This window comes from Ammodytes marinus (genome assembly GCF_949987685.1).
Source record: "Ammodytes marinus genome assembly, chromosome: 7".
In the NCBI taxonomy this organism is placed as follows: Eukaryota; Metazoa; Chordata; class Actinopteri; order Uranoscopiformes; family Ammodytidae; genus Ammodytes; species Ammodytes marinus.
In genome coordinates this window covers 27,440,725-27,458,019 of record NC_137211.1, presented here as the reverse complement: position 1 = coordinate 27,458,019, position 17,295 = coordinate 27,440,725, and the positions used below count along the sequence as shown (strand labels likewise).

The 17,295-nt window shown below is 40.1% G+C and overlaps 2 protein-coding genes across 2 annotated transcripts; both read right to left on the bottom strand.

The window, feature by feature from the left end:
- Nucleotides 1-1,490: 1,490 nt before the first annotated feature.
- On the bottom strand, nt 1,491-4,651 carry LOC307252992 (uncharacterized protein). The gene is made up of 4 exons (XM_080030818.1): nt 3,602-4,651; nt 2,712-2,861; nt 2,500-2,631; nt 1,491-2,344 (listed from the first exon to the last, which is right to left on the bottom strand). The coding sequence occupies exons 1-4, from the start codon at nt 4,305-4,307 to the stop codon at nt 2,262-2,264; spliced, it is 1,071 nt and encodes a 356-aa protein (XP_079886944.1). The 5' UTR covers nt 4,308-4,651; the 3' UTR covers nt 1,491-2,261.
- A 3,235-nt stretch (nt 4,652-7,886) lies between these two features.
- On the bottom strand, nt 7,887-12,336 carry LOC307252725 (uncharacterized protein). The gene is made up of 4 exons (XM_080030481.1): nt 11,367-12,336; nt 10,505-10,654; nt 10,271-10,402; nt 7,887-8,838 (listed from the first exon to the last, which is right to left on the bottom strand). Exons 1-4 carry the CDS (start codon nt 11,995-11,997, stop codon nt 8,795-8,797), a joined length of 957 nt encoding a protein of 318 aa, XP_079886607.1. The 5' UTR covers nt 11,998-12,336; the 3' UTR covers nt 7,887-8,794.
- Nucleotides 12,337-17,295: the final 4,959 nt, after the last annotated feature.

Below are 17,295 nucleotides of genomic sequence, written 5' to 3'. Positions count from 1 at the left end.
ATTTGAAAGTGTTTTGTGTTTTTCTCACGTTGAGTTTTTGCACTTGTCAAACATGAGTGCTTCTAATTATGTCTTATTTCTTCATTGAGTTTATCAGTTCTAGGGGTTGTTGTTATATAAATGCAAGAATGATACATTGTTTCATTTTCTGTTCTCTTTCGCACAGGTCTCTATGGTGTCCTTTGGTCCGGTGAAGTGAACCAAAAAGCAGCTTTATAATAAGCCATGTGACGGCTTTCTTTTCATTCATGAGTCAGATGTTGTCTTAGGTGTGGGAGCAATTAACGTTGTTTCTGAACTGTTCTACAATTGGTCAGTATTTCAGCGGGGCAGAGATCCTCCCAGTGGCATTGGCAGGTCTGTGGCATCTGTGGCAGTTCAGAAGTGCCTCCCCTTGACTCACTGCCAATAAGGACGGGGACACATTTCCTGGGAAAACCATGGACCTATAAGATAAACCCACTGGTATGTGTTTGTTGCTATGACAGTCGCTCTGCTTTCAGGTGATTGTTTAGCAGTATGTTCTACTTTTTAGTGCTATTTCTATTTACTTAACCACTTCCTCAATGGAGTAATGATTAATAAAAATATAAGACAAATAGTTTTCACATTTTAATGTAGGCTACAACGTTTTTCACAATTTCTCTTTGCTATGCACTTATTAGTATCTGTGCCATAGCGTAAATGGGAATGTAAAATATTGTACACATAGTCCTATTCTTATATTTAATATTTCCCTGTTTATATTACTCGTATTCTCAGTTCCAAACATTGACACAGCCATGTGTTTTTATTCCTTTGTAAAGCACTTTGAAATGCCTTATGTATGAATTGTGCTATATAAATGAATTTGCCTCGCCTTGTTATAACCAAGTAGGCTCATTTTCAATAGCATATATGGAGAAATATTTACTTTAAATGTAGATGTTATTGATTTAACTTTCTATGTTGAGATTTCTTAAAAAGTTAAAACATAAAAAGGGTTTCCATTCAAGATTAATTCTTTTTTTGTTATTGCAAAGTCATTTTCCGAGTGTTTGAGAGGCCTTTTCAGTCACTGTCTACTGCGCTGTGATATTATAAATCATTGATTAATGATGACTGAATAAATACCAACTAAGGAAGAACTTGATTAACTTTGTTAGGAGTACAGATCATATTTACAGGCTGTGAAGTGGCAATATTTATGGGATTAACCGTAATATATGCAAATAGGCAATTCACCAGACTGGCACCAGGGGTCTGTGGACAGGCAGAGGCAGAACAAAATTGTTCAGGGTGTATTCACATTCACAACTGCCGTATTTAGTTTGGTTGAAACAAACTCAGGTGCACTTCCGCCTTCGGTGCGCATCTTTCAGGCAGGTGTGAATACAGCAATGAATCACACTCGGGGGGCGGACCAAACAAGAGCAAACATTTCTGGCAACCCCAGAGACATTGTTTTTTCTAGAATTAGTTTTTGAACATGTTTGTTATACTGTGTTGCAAATACAGAGTAGCCAGTGTCGTAGAATGTGATATATCAATAATCTTGTGAGAAATAAGAAGAACTAAAACGCAACTGAGTTTTAAGTATGTTAATAGAAAAGGATAAAACAAACAGAATCAAAAACTAAAACTGTTCATCTGAGCAGGGTCAGAACTCCTTCACCAAAGAGTTGGTTCAAAACTCTGACAACATTCGGTTTCCAGTCAGAATATTTATACAGGGGTTTAATCAAAAAGTTGATTCTCTCAGGAAACTACAATAAAGACCCCTCAAAAAGATGGGACATTAAACAGAGGAAACACATGAAAGATCAATAAAAGTAGTAGTAGACCAGTTGACCAGTAGAACCCAGAAATAGGTAGCTAAGGTCTCTTCTAGGCGTTTTAGATGGCTGCACATCTCCTTTGTGGAGCACTGGTCGATGCTGTTGTCTTTTAAACACTGACTCTGGTTTGAAAGGGGCGAAGTCTGCCTTTGAAATGCTTTCTCTCCAGTGTATGCAAGTTTCCCCCTGAATCCATCAATGCGATACCTCATCTGCATGACATTCTTCTTTTTCCCTGCATGCTTGTGTTAAGTTTGTTAAATTTTCCAAAGATGTCCGTTACATAATGCGAGGAGGCACATTTTCTGCCTCGGTCACAAAGAAAGTCGGGTGAGCTTCTAGCTAGCTCGCTAGACAAAAAGTTTCCTTCGCTCCCCGAAAAAGATTTTCCAGCGTCCTTGGGCTCTTCTTCTTGGTCTGTCCCATCTTTCAGAGTTTTATGCCTTATTTACCACCGTCAAAAGGCTTATAGATGAGATTGCTGCAATGTAGGATGAATGTACCTTTTTTCTTGTAAGGTGCCAGCCCTACAATAGATAAAAGGATTGGTCATTATTTTATTTCAATAACACTAACAAACCAATACAACAATGTAACAAACCAACCCGTCTATAAGTAAAGAGACTTGTTTTAACCTTAGAGGTTGGCACAGCCTTTATCTTAAAGCATTATATGTACTTACCATGAGTATCTTTAAGATGTTTCATGAAGATTGCACTTCGAGAAAACGCTCTGTATTCGCACCATGGACAATGATTGTGGCTTCTTTTAGTTTGATTTCCTTCCGGGCAATGACATGCCACCACAAACTTTTCTGTAAAAAAACAAGAAGTAAATGAGGAATAATAGTAATTTACAAATGACAGTCTTTTGTCTTTGATCATTTTACGATACCTTTGTCTTCATCAACAAAATAGACAGCTTCTCTTAGATGCTTCTGAATTAGATGTCCAGAAGAAGCCTCTACGTCCGGAGGGCAGAATATACACTGCTCACCCTCTAAGTCAAGAAGAGCTTGTGGCTCATCGAAGAACTGATGTGATTCTGTAAAAAAAAATATATGCTAGTTAGTACCCCCCTCGCTATTATATACTATCTATGGTTAGTATTCATGATTCTGACCATGATTACAGAAACTTCTTTCTGTGTCGTAATTTCAAAATAAAATTTTGGCCAAAGGATATAGACTCTGGTAAACAAAGACAGATCAGACATAAATTCAACTAACAGGAAATGAAATGTATCCAATGTAGGGCTGCAACTAACGATTATTTTGATAATCGATTAATCTGTCGATTATTTTCTCGATTAATCGATTATAAATCGATTAGTGTTTTGGTCCGTAAAATGTCAGAAAATGGGGAAAAATTTTGATACATTTTCCAAAGCCCATGTTGACATCCTCAAATGTACTGTTATGTCCAAAGCACACAGATATTTCAGTTTACTGTCATAATATGATTGAAGAAACCAGAAAATATTCACATTTGAGAAGCTGAAATCAGAGAATTTGGACAATTTTTATTACAAACTTACTCTAAACGATTATCAAAATAGTTGGCGATTATTTTAGTAATTTTTATTATTATTTTTAGATTCTTCGATTAATCGTTGCAGCTCTAATCCAATGCAGAAGCAGTGGAGAATGACAGAACACAACACAGTGACTCGAGCCTACTCTCAACCAAAATAAAATAAAAATACAAATAATCGCAAACATAAGTTAGGATAGCAGGATGCAAGTGATGCTGATGCTGTTCACAGTTGCTAGGGAAACCACCTACCGTCGCAGTCCAATGCAGCAGTGTGAACTGCCCTGTTTTTAGAACGTCTCAGCCCGTCTCGTCGCGAGGAGTCGCAAGGAGTTGCGATTTGCAAGCAGTTGCACTCTGATGCCGTTTGTCCTGTATTCCCACAGCGGGAGCATGGCTCGCCTTTTGCGGTCTTGTTCTTGGGGGAGGACGCCCTAAGCTGCTGTGCTTCTCGGGCAGCCATCTCCATCTCCATTGATGTACTTATGTCTATGGCCCTATCCAGCGGCAGGTCAGCCTCAGTCAACAGTCGTTTCTGAATAGCTTCACTTCTTAGACCAAACACCAATCTGTCACGTAAGGTGTCATCGAGTGCATCTCCAAACTCACAATGTTCTGATAATCGTTTCAGTACAGCTACGAACTGTGAAACCGATTCCCCCTCTTCCTGGTTTCTCTTGTGGAATCTGAACCTCTCTGCAATAACCAGCTTGGGGGAGTAGTGATCTCCTAATATTGTCACTGTTTCTTCATAGGACAAATCCCCTGGCTTGGCAGGTTGCACTAGAATCCGCAGCAAGTTGAATGTTTTGAATCCCATAACACTCAAAAATGTGGGCACCAAAAGATCAGGTGCAATCTTATTAGCGAGTACAAAATAGCCAAACCTCTCTGTGTATGAACTCCATGGTTCAGTGTTTAATTCAAATGGTCCCATATTTCCTATCAGTCCAGCCATTCTCCTTTTTTTTTCCACTTCCCTTCCTTTGTCACTTCTCTGCCGGTCTCACGGTCTCGTTGTTACGGTGGAGTTTCCTTCAGTCCTTCCGCGGTTCAGTCCTCTGTTTCCGAACTTTCCGTTCACCCTGCAGTAGCCAGCTAGTAGCCTTTACACAGCTAGCCTCACGTTCGCGCTGTATATCCTCAAAACATCCGTCCTTACTCGATCTTTCCGTCGAAAATAAACACAGCGTGAGAACGCATTACCTCGTGGCCAGTTGTGTTGTAAACTAGGGTATTAGTTTAGTTAGTAAAACAACTTATAAGGACACGAGAGACCGTGAGCATTTCACATGCACTGCTTTTGTTTTGAACTCAGGGCAGAGACGTACTTCTACCTACGTAAGCACGTACAATAACAGAGGGCGTGACAGTATCCAAGAAGGGACAAACTTAAGCTGCCCACAACAGTGTGGTCATAATTGCTTTAAGTGCGTGTGCGCTGTTTCTCAAAAGCCAAAATGGGCAAGGGCAACTTACTTTTGGATTGAAGATGTTTCATGGTTACGTTTAGATAAATCGAGAATTTTTATTTATAACTATCTTTTTTGATCAAATGCTGTTGTTTGGCTGTGGCATGTTCTGGAACTGAGAATAAGAATAATATAAACACAGGGAAATATTAAATATATGAATAAAAATTGTACAATATTTTCCATTCACATTTAAGCTATGGCACAGATATTAATATATATTTAGATTAGATCATATTATACACAATTTCTCTTTGCAAAACAAAGAAATTGTGAAAAACGTTGTGGGCTACATTAAAATGTGTAAACAAGTAGCCGATTTTTCCCTTATATTTTTATTTTGTATTTATCATGGCGAAAGTGGTTAAGCAAATAGAAGTAGAACTAACCCAAATCACACACTCTTTCTTTTAACCATACTACATACTAAAGTACAGCAGAGTTTTAGGGCCATAGGAGAGAAAAGAAGATTTTTTTTTTCATTATGTCAATGTCAAGAATAAAGACGAATAGGCCTACTCCAAAATGCTATTGGAGTTAGTGGAGGCAGATATCTTAATTACATACATTTGGTCTGCAATAGGAAAGAGAGAGAAAGTCTACAGGTTGGCTGAATACAATTTGGTTTACAATAGGTAAGAGACAGAAAGTCTGCTGGCTGAATGAATCAGCAGAGAACTGTCTGGGGAAGACAATGGAAGGTAATTAATGTATGACATGCGTCTTAGCTTGCTTGTTTCAATGTATATTGAAGCTGTGAGATAATTTATCCTTAAGGCTACTCTATATGCTCCAATTCCGTGCGTAAATAGAGACGTACGTTTACAACGTTATATCCGTCACTGCCCTCATACTTCCATGCGTCCTTTATGTTGGAATGGACATTAAGCAAATCAACCATTAGTGGGCAGCATCGCCGCTCAGAGTAAAAAGTTACTCAAATAGGAAGAAGAAGAGTCAAACAGTGAATTGACTGGAATACATATTTTATAATAGGTCCATGGAAGAAACAGCTTTAGCGATATACTACCGTAGCAATGGAAGAGGCTAAACTGGAGGCTGTATTATAGACAGCGGGGGTCTGAGGACATCAATCACGACATGTCAAACAAACTAGTCTCGCACGGACCTCCGGTACTTCTCTATTGCTGCTGTCATCCTGCCGTCTAGCTGACATTCTTCCCCGTGCGATCCCCGCTCATGCTGCTCTGTTGTAGTTGTCTGTCCCTGTGCCCCGGCCGTGTAACTTCATAGATATATAAATGTGTATATAGTTTCGTACCAACTCACACAAACCTCTCCTCAAAAGTTAAGACCTTTTCTAAAGTATTATGTCTTTCGTTTGTGTTTGTAAACAAATGTACAGTAAGTGCAAGTGAACTTGCACTTGCACTTGTTGGCTATTCGCCCCCGTGATCTTCGGTAGTAATGCTCCGTTCTGTCCGTTTGGTACGCATCCGCAAGCTTGCAGGATACGTGCAGAAATACGCACGTAATGTACGCAGAGTACGGACAGAATTGGCTCCGTCTGTATCCGTATGCGTATCTAACGTAGAGCATAAATGAGCCTTAAGTGAAAGTGAACTGTTGGCTGTGCGCCCCTTATATTAACCTATATACTATCTATGTGCGCCCCCCGTGATATTCGGTAGTAATGCTCCGTTCTGTCCGTTTGGTACGCATCCGCAAGCTTGCAGGATACGTGCAGAAATACGCACGTAATGTACGCAGAGTACGGACAGAAGGCTCCGTCCGTATCCGTATGCGTATCTAGCGTAGAGCAAATGAGCCTTAACACTACAAAACCAATATCTTTAAATGATGCCAGAGGTTTTCGTTCTACATGGAGTAGCGCTGGAAGAGAAGTGTCTTTTATTTCTTGTTCTTTTGCTACCCATGATGGGGTCTTATCTATAAGCTATCCAGGATAATGCATCCTGCCAGTAGGTAAAAGGCACGGGCATTGGCTGCCCAATAATAGTGCTGGAAGACGGTAGGGCCAGCCCTCCTAAATCTTTAGGTGTGCACACATGTTTTTAACATATGTGCTTTGTACCCTCAGGGGAAAATAATGAGTCCAATGTTTTAAAAAAAGGCTTTTGGCAGAAAAATGGGTATACTTAATTATGGGAAATAAATACAAAATCCTAGGAAAGGTCAACATTTTAATTGCATTAATTCAACCAATAATGAATAGAGGAAGTATCCACCAAAATTCAATATCATGTTTAAGTTTATCAATCATAGCATGGTAGTTCAATTTGTAAAGCAGGTTTGATTGTTTGGGAATAGTGGCTCCTAGGTACTTTATATGTTCAGTAACTTTAACTGGGAGATTACTGAGAAACTCAGGATCTAGATCATTTTTTTTTGGGCTGTGACCCCATTTTGACATCAAACATTTCTGGCGACCCTAGAGACATTGTTTTTCTGGAATTAGTTTTTGAACATGTTTGTTATACTGTTTTGCAAATACAGAGTAGCCATGATTAGTGCACAAATTCACAATTTTATTTTCAGGATGGCTGACGAGGCTGAAAATGAAAGGGCCTACTGAGCAAACAATCTCTCTCATATGTCACTCAAGAATGTAATCCCTGATGAGTTCTGTCATAGGAAAGTTCAATCAGCTGCAACAGGCAGGTCCACTGCGCCTGTGTCACAGTGAAATGGGTCTCTTACGGCCTCTGCACACATCCTGCGTCTACCTCTGGAGCGCGTTGCCTTACTGCTGCGTCTCTCGGACTTTTCTCGGACACACATGGAACGTCTCAGCAGCTGCTGCTGCTGCTGCTGCCGCAAAGCCCTATCTTTCTACATGGAGTTTTCATAGATAATTCCCATTAAAAATGAAGTTCTTTTGTGTAATTTATGATGCATATGATTTATATTGAGTCTAATATTGAGTCTGGACAGTAATCCGTGCGCCCCATTGCCTTTTTTTTGCCACATTTTGAAAGGGACACACCAGGAAATGGTGAAACTACAGCGAAAGCTGCCAGTATGAAGTCAATATGACTCGCAGCAGAGTATTTCTCTACCAGTTAAAGCAGAGAGACCCGAGAGAGACGCCCAGCTCTCAGAAAAAAATAGGCGAGCCTCCTGAGGTGAAGGGGAGCGTCGCTGAAGACGTGCCTCCGACGCGCATCAGCAGTGCGTCTGAGGTTGGATGTGTGCCCGCTCTAGGTTGATTACACGGTCAGTGACAAAAAGTCAGACGCAGACGCGAGGTAGACGCGCAGTAGAGGTAGGATGTGTGTGGAGGCCGTTACCCAGTCAAACTTAGGCACATCCATATCAGGGAAATAGGTAGCAAAGTGCTCTTCTAGGCGTGTTAGATGGCTGCACATCTCCTTTGTGGAGCTCTGATCGATGCTGTTGTCTTTTAAACACTGACTCAGCTGGGGGAAAGGGGCGAAGTCTGCCTTTGAAATGCTTTCTCTCCAGTATGCCACTTTCCCCCTGAATCCATCAATGCGATACCTCATCTGCATGACATTCTTCTTTTTCCCTGCATGCTTGTGTTATGTCAGTTAAGTTTTCCAAAGATGTCAGTTACATATGCGAGGAGGCACATTATTTGTATTTACCTCCATGGAAAAACGCCAACGGTTCGTTTCTCAGCTTGGAACACCGCTCCAACACGTCACCTCTGGACAACAATGCATGCCTTTAAGTGGGGATCTAGATGCTAGACATTCAAACTTCCGCCAGTTTTTGGTATAACCTGATAGTAAACTTTTTGAAGGTCCAGTAGAGGCGGGACAGACTCCTCAGACTGTGAGAAAAATAAAATGTTATCATCAGCGCAGAGGGCTATGTGGTGAGGTGTACGGGGGTAACTTTGGGGTTGTTTCTGAGGTGAGCCGCTAGCTAGCTCGCTCGACAAAAAGTTTCCTTCATTCATTGAAAGATTCTCCAGCGTCCTTGGGCTCTTCGTATTGGTCCGTCCCATCTTTAAGAGTTTTATGCCTTATTTACCACCGTCAAAAGGCTTTTTCTTGTAAGGTGCCAGCCCTACAATAGATAAAAGGATTGGTCATTATTTTATTTCAATAACACTAACAAACCAATACAACAATGTAACAAACCCACTCGTCTATGAGTAAAGATCATTTTTTAACCTTAGAGGTTGGCACAGCCTTTATCTTAAAGAGGAACTATTATGCTATTTTGTCAGTCTAACTTTGGTACTGCAGTTTAGCCTCTCTGCAAAACACACTCTTTCCCTCTGCACTTTCTTTGAACCTGGCCAGATTTGAACAGGTGGGGAAGGGGGACAGGGACATGTCTGAGTGTTTAGCAGCATGACCATACATGGAAAATCCGCTTTGTGTGACTCACACAATCCAGGAAATTAGACAATGGGCTGCCGCAATCGGCATCGGAGTGTTGAGGATGTGCACAGTCACCTGCAGCAACCCCAGACAGTAAGCAGGGAATTTGTCTAAAATGCATGTATATCATTATCTGACACTTTGGTATCATTTAGCATGACTGTATAACATTATTAGGGATGTGAACAATGTGTCGATCCTCGGCTCGATTGTCGACTCGTGCTCAAGACGACTCTAAAAATAGAAATCGGTAAATCGGGTGTTTTACTTTATTAGATGTTTTGGGGACATGGGAGACGTCCGTTATGAGAGTTCACGTGTGGTCACGAGCGCGCTGCAGGCGCTTCACTTCTGCAATGTGCATTAAATGTCCAGTGTGGGTCAACAGTTCAGTGCAACATATGCAGCATAAAGTTATAGCATTCGTCTACAACCGTGATGTTCAATCACCTTCACACAAAGCCTCCGCCCGGGCAAAGCAGCGAGTAGCGCTGTGAAGGTGACTATCACCGGGAGACCTCGCAAGTATAAGCGAGTGAGTCGCCGCTCAGAAAAAGCTCTCTGTGGTTTGATGGATAAAATGATAACCGGGGGTATCCTACCCGTTAACGTTGTCTACAGGAACGGCTTCCGCGATCTGTTTGTATGTCTCAAGTCTAAATAGGCTACACAGAGGCATGTCGGCAAGCTGACAGCGTGACTGAAGGGACTGTACAGTGAGCCGCTCCCCTCCGTTAGTTTCCGTTTTCAGCCGAGTAAGTTACATTCACCTCCGACGCATGGACAGCGTTTTTAAAATTAAAGGCTCTCATTTTATTATCAAAAAGGCTTTGATGCAGATGAACACACACAGCGAGCGGCAGCAGTGTTTTTTAAAGGAAAGCGCAGTTTATCAGCACCACAACTTCGTGCTGCTGCTGCAAAAAAAGGCACACTGTCTTTTATTTTTTTTGAATGGCACAGTAAATCGATCGATTTGTCGATTCATGCCTCCGACACGTCGACACGCAAATAATGAGTCGTTTAACATCCCTAAACATTATAGCAGCATTTATGGTCAGAAAAGATGAAAAAGCATAATTGGTGCTCTTTAAAGCATTACATGTACTTACCATGACTATCTTGAAGATGTTGTCTGAATACTGCAGTTCGAGAATACACTCTATAGTTGCACAATGGACAATGACTGTGGCTTCTATGAGCTTGATTTCCTTCCGGGCAAAAACATGCCACCACAAATTTCTCTGTAAAAAAAAAAAAAAGTAAATGAGGAATAATAGTCATTTACAAATATTGCTTTAAAAATGACAACATACAGTGTTTGGTCTTTGATCATTTTACGATACCTTTGTCTCCATCAACATAATAGACAGCTTCCCTTAGATGCTTCAGAAGTAGATGTCCAACAGAAGCCTTTACGTTCATAGTGCAGAATATGCACTGCTCACCCGCAAAGTCAAGAAGAGAGCGTTCGTCACTGAAGCTCTGATGTGAATCTATAAAAAAGAAATGCTTAATTACAAACACTGTCAGAGAAAGCCAAGAGAGGGGGGGGGGGGGGGGTGAGCCCATACACATCAAAGCTCATTATGACTTCACTGTTAATCCTTTCAAAACAAGGTAGACAGGGAAGAAGTGTCATGGATGCTCTATTACTTGTCGACACAAATACAGTGGGCAATGCCTAGCCCCTGTCCATAGGGGTGTGTGTTTGACACTTTTAAATAAATTAATAATAAATGATTAATATAAATTAATAAAACGTAAACATATTATTAACAATGTTATCTTTTGCCCAGCAAAGACGGTCAGATCAGTAAACTATCCCAAAGCTAAGACAGTAAAAATAATCAAAGTAGCCTAGGTAAGGGTTGTTGACATGTAAACTAATTGGGCTTAGCTGCCATGGTGGGTGTTGTTGTATACTGTCTTCTTAGTATAACAACTAATAAGGACACGAGACCGTGAGCATTTCACATGCACTGCTTTAGTTATGAACTCGGGACAAAGACGTACAACAACGCAAGCAAGTACAATAACAGGGGGTGTGACTTTATCCCAGAAGGGACAAACTTCATGTCAATACACAACATATCCCTCCCCCTTTACTTCTGATGTACAGACTTAACTTTGGGCATTATTGTGCCCCAATGATGAGTCAGTGTGTTGTTTTCATTTTACAGGCACGTTCAATGTGGCCTTTCTTACCAAAGTTTCGACAGTCCAAGTCTTCACACCAACACTCTGATGCCTTGTGTCCTGTATTCCCACAGCGGGAGCATGGCTTGTCTGTTGCGGTCTTGTTCTTGGGGGAGGACGCCCTAAGCTGCTGTGCTTCTCGGGCAGCCATCTCCATTGATGTACTTATGTCTATGGCCCTATCCAGCGGCAGGTCAGCCTCAGTCAACAGTCGTTTCTGAATAGCTTCACTTCTTAGACCAAACACCAATCTGTCACGTAAGGTGTCATCGAGTGCATCTCCAAACTCACAATGTTCTGATAATCGTTTCAGTACAGCTACGAACTGTGAAACCGATTCCCCCTCTTCCTGGTTTCTCTTGTGGAATCTGAACCTCTCTGCAATAACCAGCTTGGGGGAGTAGTGATCTCCTAATATTGTCACAGTTTCTTCATAGGACAAATCCCCTGGCTTGGCAGGTTGCACTAGAATCCGCAGCAAGTTGAATGTTTTGTATCCCATAACACTCAAAAATGTGGGCACCAAAAGATCAGGTGCAATCTTATTAGCGAGTACAAAATAGCCAAACCTCTCGGTGTATGAACTCCATGGTTCAGTGTTTAATTCAAATGGTCCCATATTTCCAATCAGTGCAGCCATTCTCCTTTTTTTTCACTTCCCTTCCTTTGTCACTTCTCTGCCGGTCTCACGGTCTCGTTGTTACGGTGGAGTTTCCTTCAGTCCTTCCGCGGTTCAGTCCTCTGTTTCCGAACTTTCCGTTCACCCTGCAGTAGCCAGCTAGTAGCCTTTACACAGCTAGCCTCACGTTCGCGCTGTATATCCTCAAAACATCCGTCCTTACTCGATCTTTCCGTCGAAAATAAACACAGCGTGAGAACGCATTACCTCGTGGCCAGTTGTGTTGTATACTTAGGTATTGTCTAGTTAATATAAGAACTTATAAGGACACTAGACCGTGAGCATTTCACATGCACTGCTTTTGTTTTGAACTCAGGGCAGAGACGTACTCCTACCTACGTAAGCACGTACAATAACAGTAGGCCAGGCAAAGTAACCCATTTTTGGGCCAAAAAACAGACAAATTGTAAAAGAATTTTTTTCAGCTCAGATAATTTCTATGAGGTGTCCAGAACAACATACTAAAAGTCCTAAGAAATCCTAGTTGAGGAAATATGTTTAATTCTCATCAATCCGAGATGTGTGCCAATAAGGCGAAACACCAATAAATCCCAATGGGGCAATTTTTTTCCTTTAGTCCTATCAAAATGAAACTTTACACAATGAAAGTATCCATGAAAATAAAAACAAATTGTATTACAAGTTTCTTTGAAAATGAATTTTAATATGCAAATGAGCTATACACTAATCGTACACGCCCAAAATAAACCCAAATAGGCTTAATTTTTTCCTTTACTCCTACCACAATAAAACTTTACATAGTAAAAGTATACTTGAAAAGTCACTTTTTTTGTATTACAAGTTTCTTTTTAAATGAATTTGAATATGCACATCAGCTCCACACTTATTGAATATCCAATCATCCTACTGCCAATGGGTGATGGCAATGCTGCTTTTAGACTGGCCTCAAACCTGAAAAACTGCCTGGCTTACCTGCCAGGGGTGCCTCTCATGAATTAGATTTGTCTCTTCAAATGCCACTGCACGCAATTTGATAGCACTACAACCAATCAGAGCAATGAACAATGTGCCGTATTAAGCCCCGTTCATTTAGCGAACAGCGGGATTAACTGTTAAATTTAACTTTTGCCGTGGTCGTCTGCAAAACAGAATATTCCTCTTACTTGCTAATGAAAGATTGAGTGCCGTCTTCCAAATTGTAAAGGGTCGAGGCCAAAGCCGTCTCAAACTCAAACAACATATCCGCAGCTATCTTTGATGTTTACTATCACGGCTTCGACGGCGCACTGTCGTCATCCGTTTACGTCCGCCCCAGAGCACCATACATAGGGCTCTGGCCCGCCCATATCAGATAGAACCAATTGAAATGTAGCTCAGGATTTCTTGACATATTTAATGAGCTTCAATGGAGAGTGCCCAGACCAACAGGCGCAGCACATTTAACTTGCCAGCGCCTAGTGGCAGGTCTGGATTTCCAGGCTAGTGCCATTCCCTTTCCTATGCCAAATAGACGAGACGTAGAATCACAGCCTGAAATGGCATGGAGAAAGAAGAGATTGTCACACACCTTGGGACCAAGTAACTCCTTTGTCTACTTTATGCACCATATCCGTCTTGTTTTTGTTGCTTTCTTTGGTTCTTGTGCCATAAACGGCTCCTGTGCATTCAGATCAGCATGATGCAACAAGAGTTCTGACAAGTCTGTGTCATCACCTACTGAGACTGTGTCTTTTGTTCTGGCAGAGGCAATAGCAGTTTGGACAATGAGCACATCTGCATCGTGCTTTGCATGGTTTGTGATATTCCATTTTTATCTTTGAAAATTGATTTTAATATGCAAATTAGCTATACTCTAATCAAATATAGGCTACCCAAAATATATTCGCATAAGCTTAATTTTTTCTTTTAAAGATCCAAGTGACTGCTGCAGATATTGCTGCAGTTGGTCGCATACACATTCAGTACTTTATGATTCCTCCTATACGTGAACCTATTGTGTATCAGCCACTGGCTCTGTTGCCAGCAGATAACAAAACATCACAGCTGGATGTTTTGTGGAAGACAACCCTCCTCCTTCACTCTCAAAGGCCATCATGGTCTGGTATGATGCAGATCCTGCATCTTCTAGACGAACACCCTGGGAGAGCTTCAGTAACATTCCTTCCAATGATTGATCTTGATCCCAGTGATTAATCCTGCATATACTCAACATTGCAGTATCTGCAGTATGATGTGACCCCTGTTCTGACGTTCGACCAACCCCTTCTGGAAAGCCTTGACCATTATAAGTTAACTTATAATACAAAGGTTTTACTTTTCATGTAGACTTTCATTGTGTAAAGTTTTAATGTGGTAGGAGTAAAGGTTCAAATTAAGCCTATGCGGATATAATTTGGGTAGCCTATATTTGATAAGTGTATAGCTCATTTGCATATTAAAATTCATTTTCAAAGAAACTTGTAAGACAAAAAATGGTGTATCACAAACCATACAAAGCACGATGCAGATGTGCTCATTGTCCAAACTGCCATTGCCTCTGCAAGAACAAAAGACACAGTCTCAGTAGGTGATGACACAGACTTGCTAGTACTCTTGTTTCATCATGCTGATCTTAATGCACACAAGCTGTTTATGGCACAAGAACCAAATAAATTAATTGATAGCTGTCCCCAGACAAATGTGCAACATCACATCTCTCTTCCTGAGATCCTCTGAGATTGTCTTTCCCTTTTGGCAAGTCTGATCTGTATGGGTTCACTTTGGTGGGCCTACACTGACCTGGTTTGATCTTTGTTTTATCTAGTGCCACCCAATTTCTTTATTACATTGGTCCATTTCATCACAAATTTGGCCCACCTGATTACCAATGCAGCTCAGGGTTCACAAACTTTTTCACATACAAAAGTTGGCAAATCATTTTTTTAAATCTGTTTTAACAATTGATTTCTGGAAAAGAAAAATGTTTAATTGATAAACAAAAATCTGTTATTTCATATAAAAAATACTGGTATTGATAAATAAAATTCATAAAGGCTCAAGGGGTTCACATACTTTCAAGCAGCACTGTATGGTGCATAAAGTAGACAAAGGAGTTACTTGGTCCCAAGGTGTGTGACAATCTCCTCTATCCATGCCATTTCAGTCTCGTCTATTTGGCATAGGAAAGGGAATGGCACTGAAAAAAGTAAAAAATTACACTAGCTAAGGGAGGGGTTAATCTAATTCATGAGAGGCACCTGTTATACCCCTGGCAGGTAAGCCAGGCAGTTTTTCAGGTTAGAGGCCAGTCTAAAAACAGCATCGCCATCACCCATTGGCAGTAGGATGATTGGATATTCAATAAGTGTGGAGCTCATGTGCATATTCAAATGCATTTAAAAAGCAACTTGTAATACAAAAAAAGTGACTTTTCTAGTATACTTTTACTATGTAAAGTTTTATTGTGGTAGGAGTAAAGGAAAAAATTAAGCCTATTTGGGTTTATTTTGGGCGTGTACGATTAGTGTATAGCTCATTTGCATATTACAATTAATTTTCAAAGAAACTTGCAATACAAAAAATGTTAATTATCATGGATACTTTCATTGTGTAAAGTTTCATTTTGATAGGACTAAAGGAAAAAAATAGCCCTATTGGGATTTATTGGTGTCTCGCCTTATTGGCACACATCTCGGATTGATGAGAATTAAACATATTTCCTCAACTAGGATTTCTTAGGACTTTTAGTATGTTGTTCTGGACACCTCATAGAAATTATCTGAGCTGAAAAAAATTCTTTTACAATTTGTCTGTCGAAAAACGCTATTTTGCCTGGACTACAGAGGGCGTGACAGTATCCAAGGGACAAACTTAAAACGTTAAGCGCGTTTCTCAAAACCCAAAATGGATAACTTACTTTTGGCTATTATCATGGCTATTACTTTTAGATAAATCGAGAATACCTAGGGGGCAAAACCCCTTTAAAAAAAAAAAAAACAGACATGGAGCGTTGTAAAAGGTTGTTCACCAGAAATGATATCCAGGACCTTCCAGGATCCCAACCTGGGTGGACAACCTGGTCAACAAGCTGCTGGAAAGCTACAGGGGGCCGACATAGAGCAAATCAGAACCACTGTTTAAGTGAATGGGGATGGGCTAATAGGGATTTTTTTTAAACTTATAGATATCATTATGAAACTTTGCAAGTTGATTACTGACATTAAAACAACAACTTTTTGTATTACAGTATTTTCCAAAAAGTTTGAATAAATATGAAAAATCATCAATATCTTACTAATGATGCCTACATTTGCATATCTGCAAAGCCCCAAAATCTAGATGTTGGACAAAAGCAGAGTCAATTTGTTTTTAAATTTTTAAAACAATACAAGTGTCCAACTGCCTGAAGCTTTTCCTAATCACAGTTCAAATTTGATCAATAACTTTAATAATATAATATAATATAAAAAGATAATAATTTTTTACACTGTTTTTTCCAAGGGAATGTCTAGCCCTTTCCTAAAATACCAGCTGGAGACTCCAAAAGGACACTTTTGGTCCATGGCACATGAAATGCAACTGTGTAAAAAATGTATTTTCTATGGGTTATTGATCAAATTTGAACTGTGATTAGGAAAGGCTTCAGGCAGTTGGACACTTGTTTTGTTTTCAAAATTTAAAAACAAATTGACTTTGTTTTCTTCCAAAATCTAGATTTTGGGGCTTTGCAGATATGCAAGTTTACGCATCATTAGTAAGATATTGATGATTTTTCATATTTATTTAAACATTTTGGAAAATACTGTAATACAAAAAGTTTTTGTTTTAATGTCAGTAATCAACTGGCAAAGTTTCATAATGATATCTATAAGTTAAAAAAAAATCCCCATTAGCCCATCCCCATTCACCCCCATTCACTTAAACAGTGGTTCTGATTTGCCATGTCGGCCCGCTGTATCTTTCCAGCAGCTTGTTGACAAGGTTGTCCACCCAGGTTGTGATCGTGGAAGGTCCTAGATGTCATTTTTGGTGAACAACCTTTTACAACGCTCCATGTCCATAAAATCACTTTGCCCTCTGGGTAGAATGTAGGCTATATTTATAATTACCCTTTTGATCAAATGCTGTTGTTTGGCTGTGGCATGTTCTGGAACTGAGAAGAAGAATAATAGCCTATAAACAGGGAAATATTAACATGTTCAATATTTTACATTTACATTCATGCTATGGCACAGATATTAATATGTATTTGGATTTAGATCAGATTATACACAATTTCTTTTTCCAAAACAAAGAGAAATTGTGAAAAATTGTGTAGCC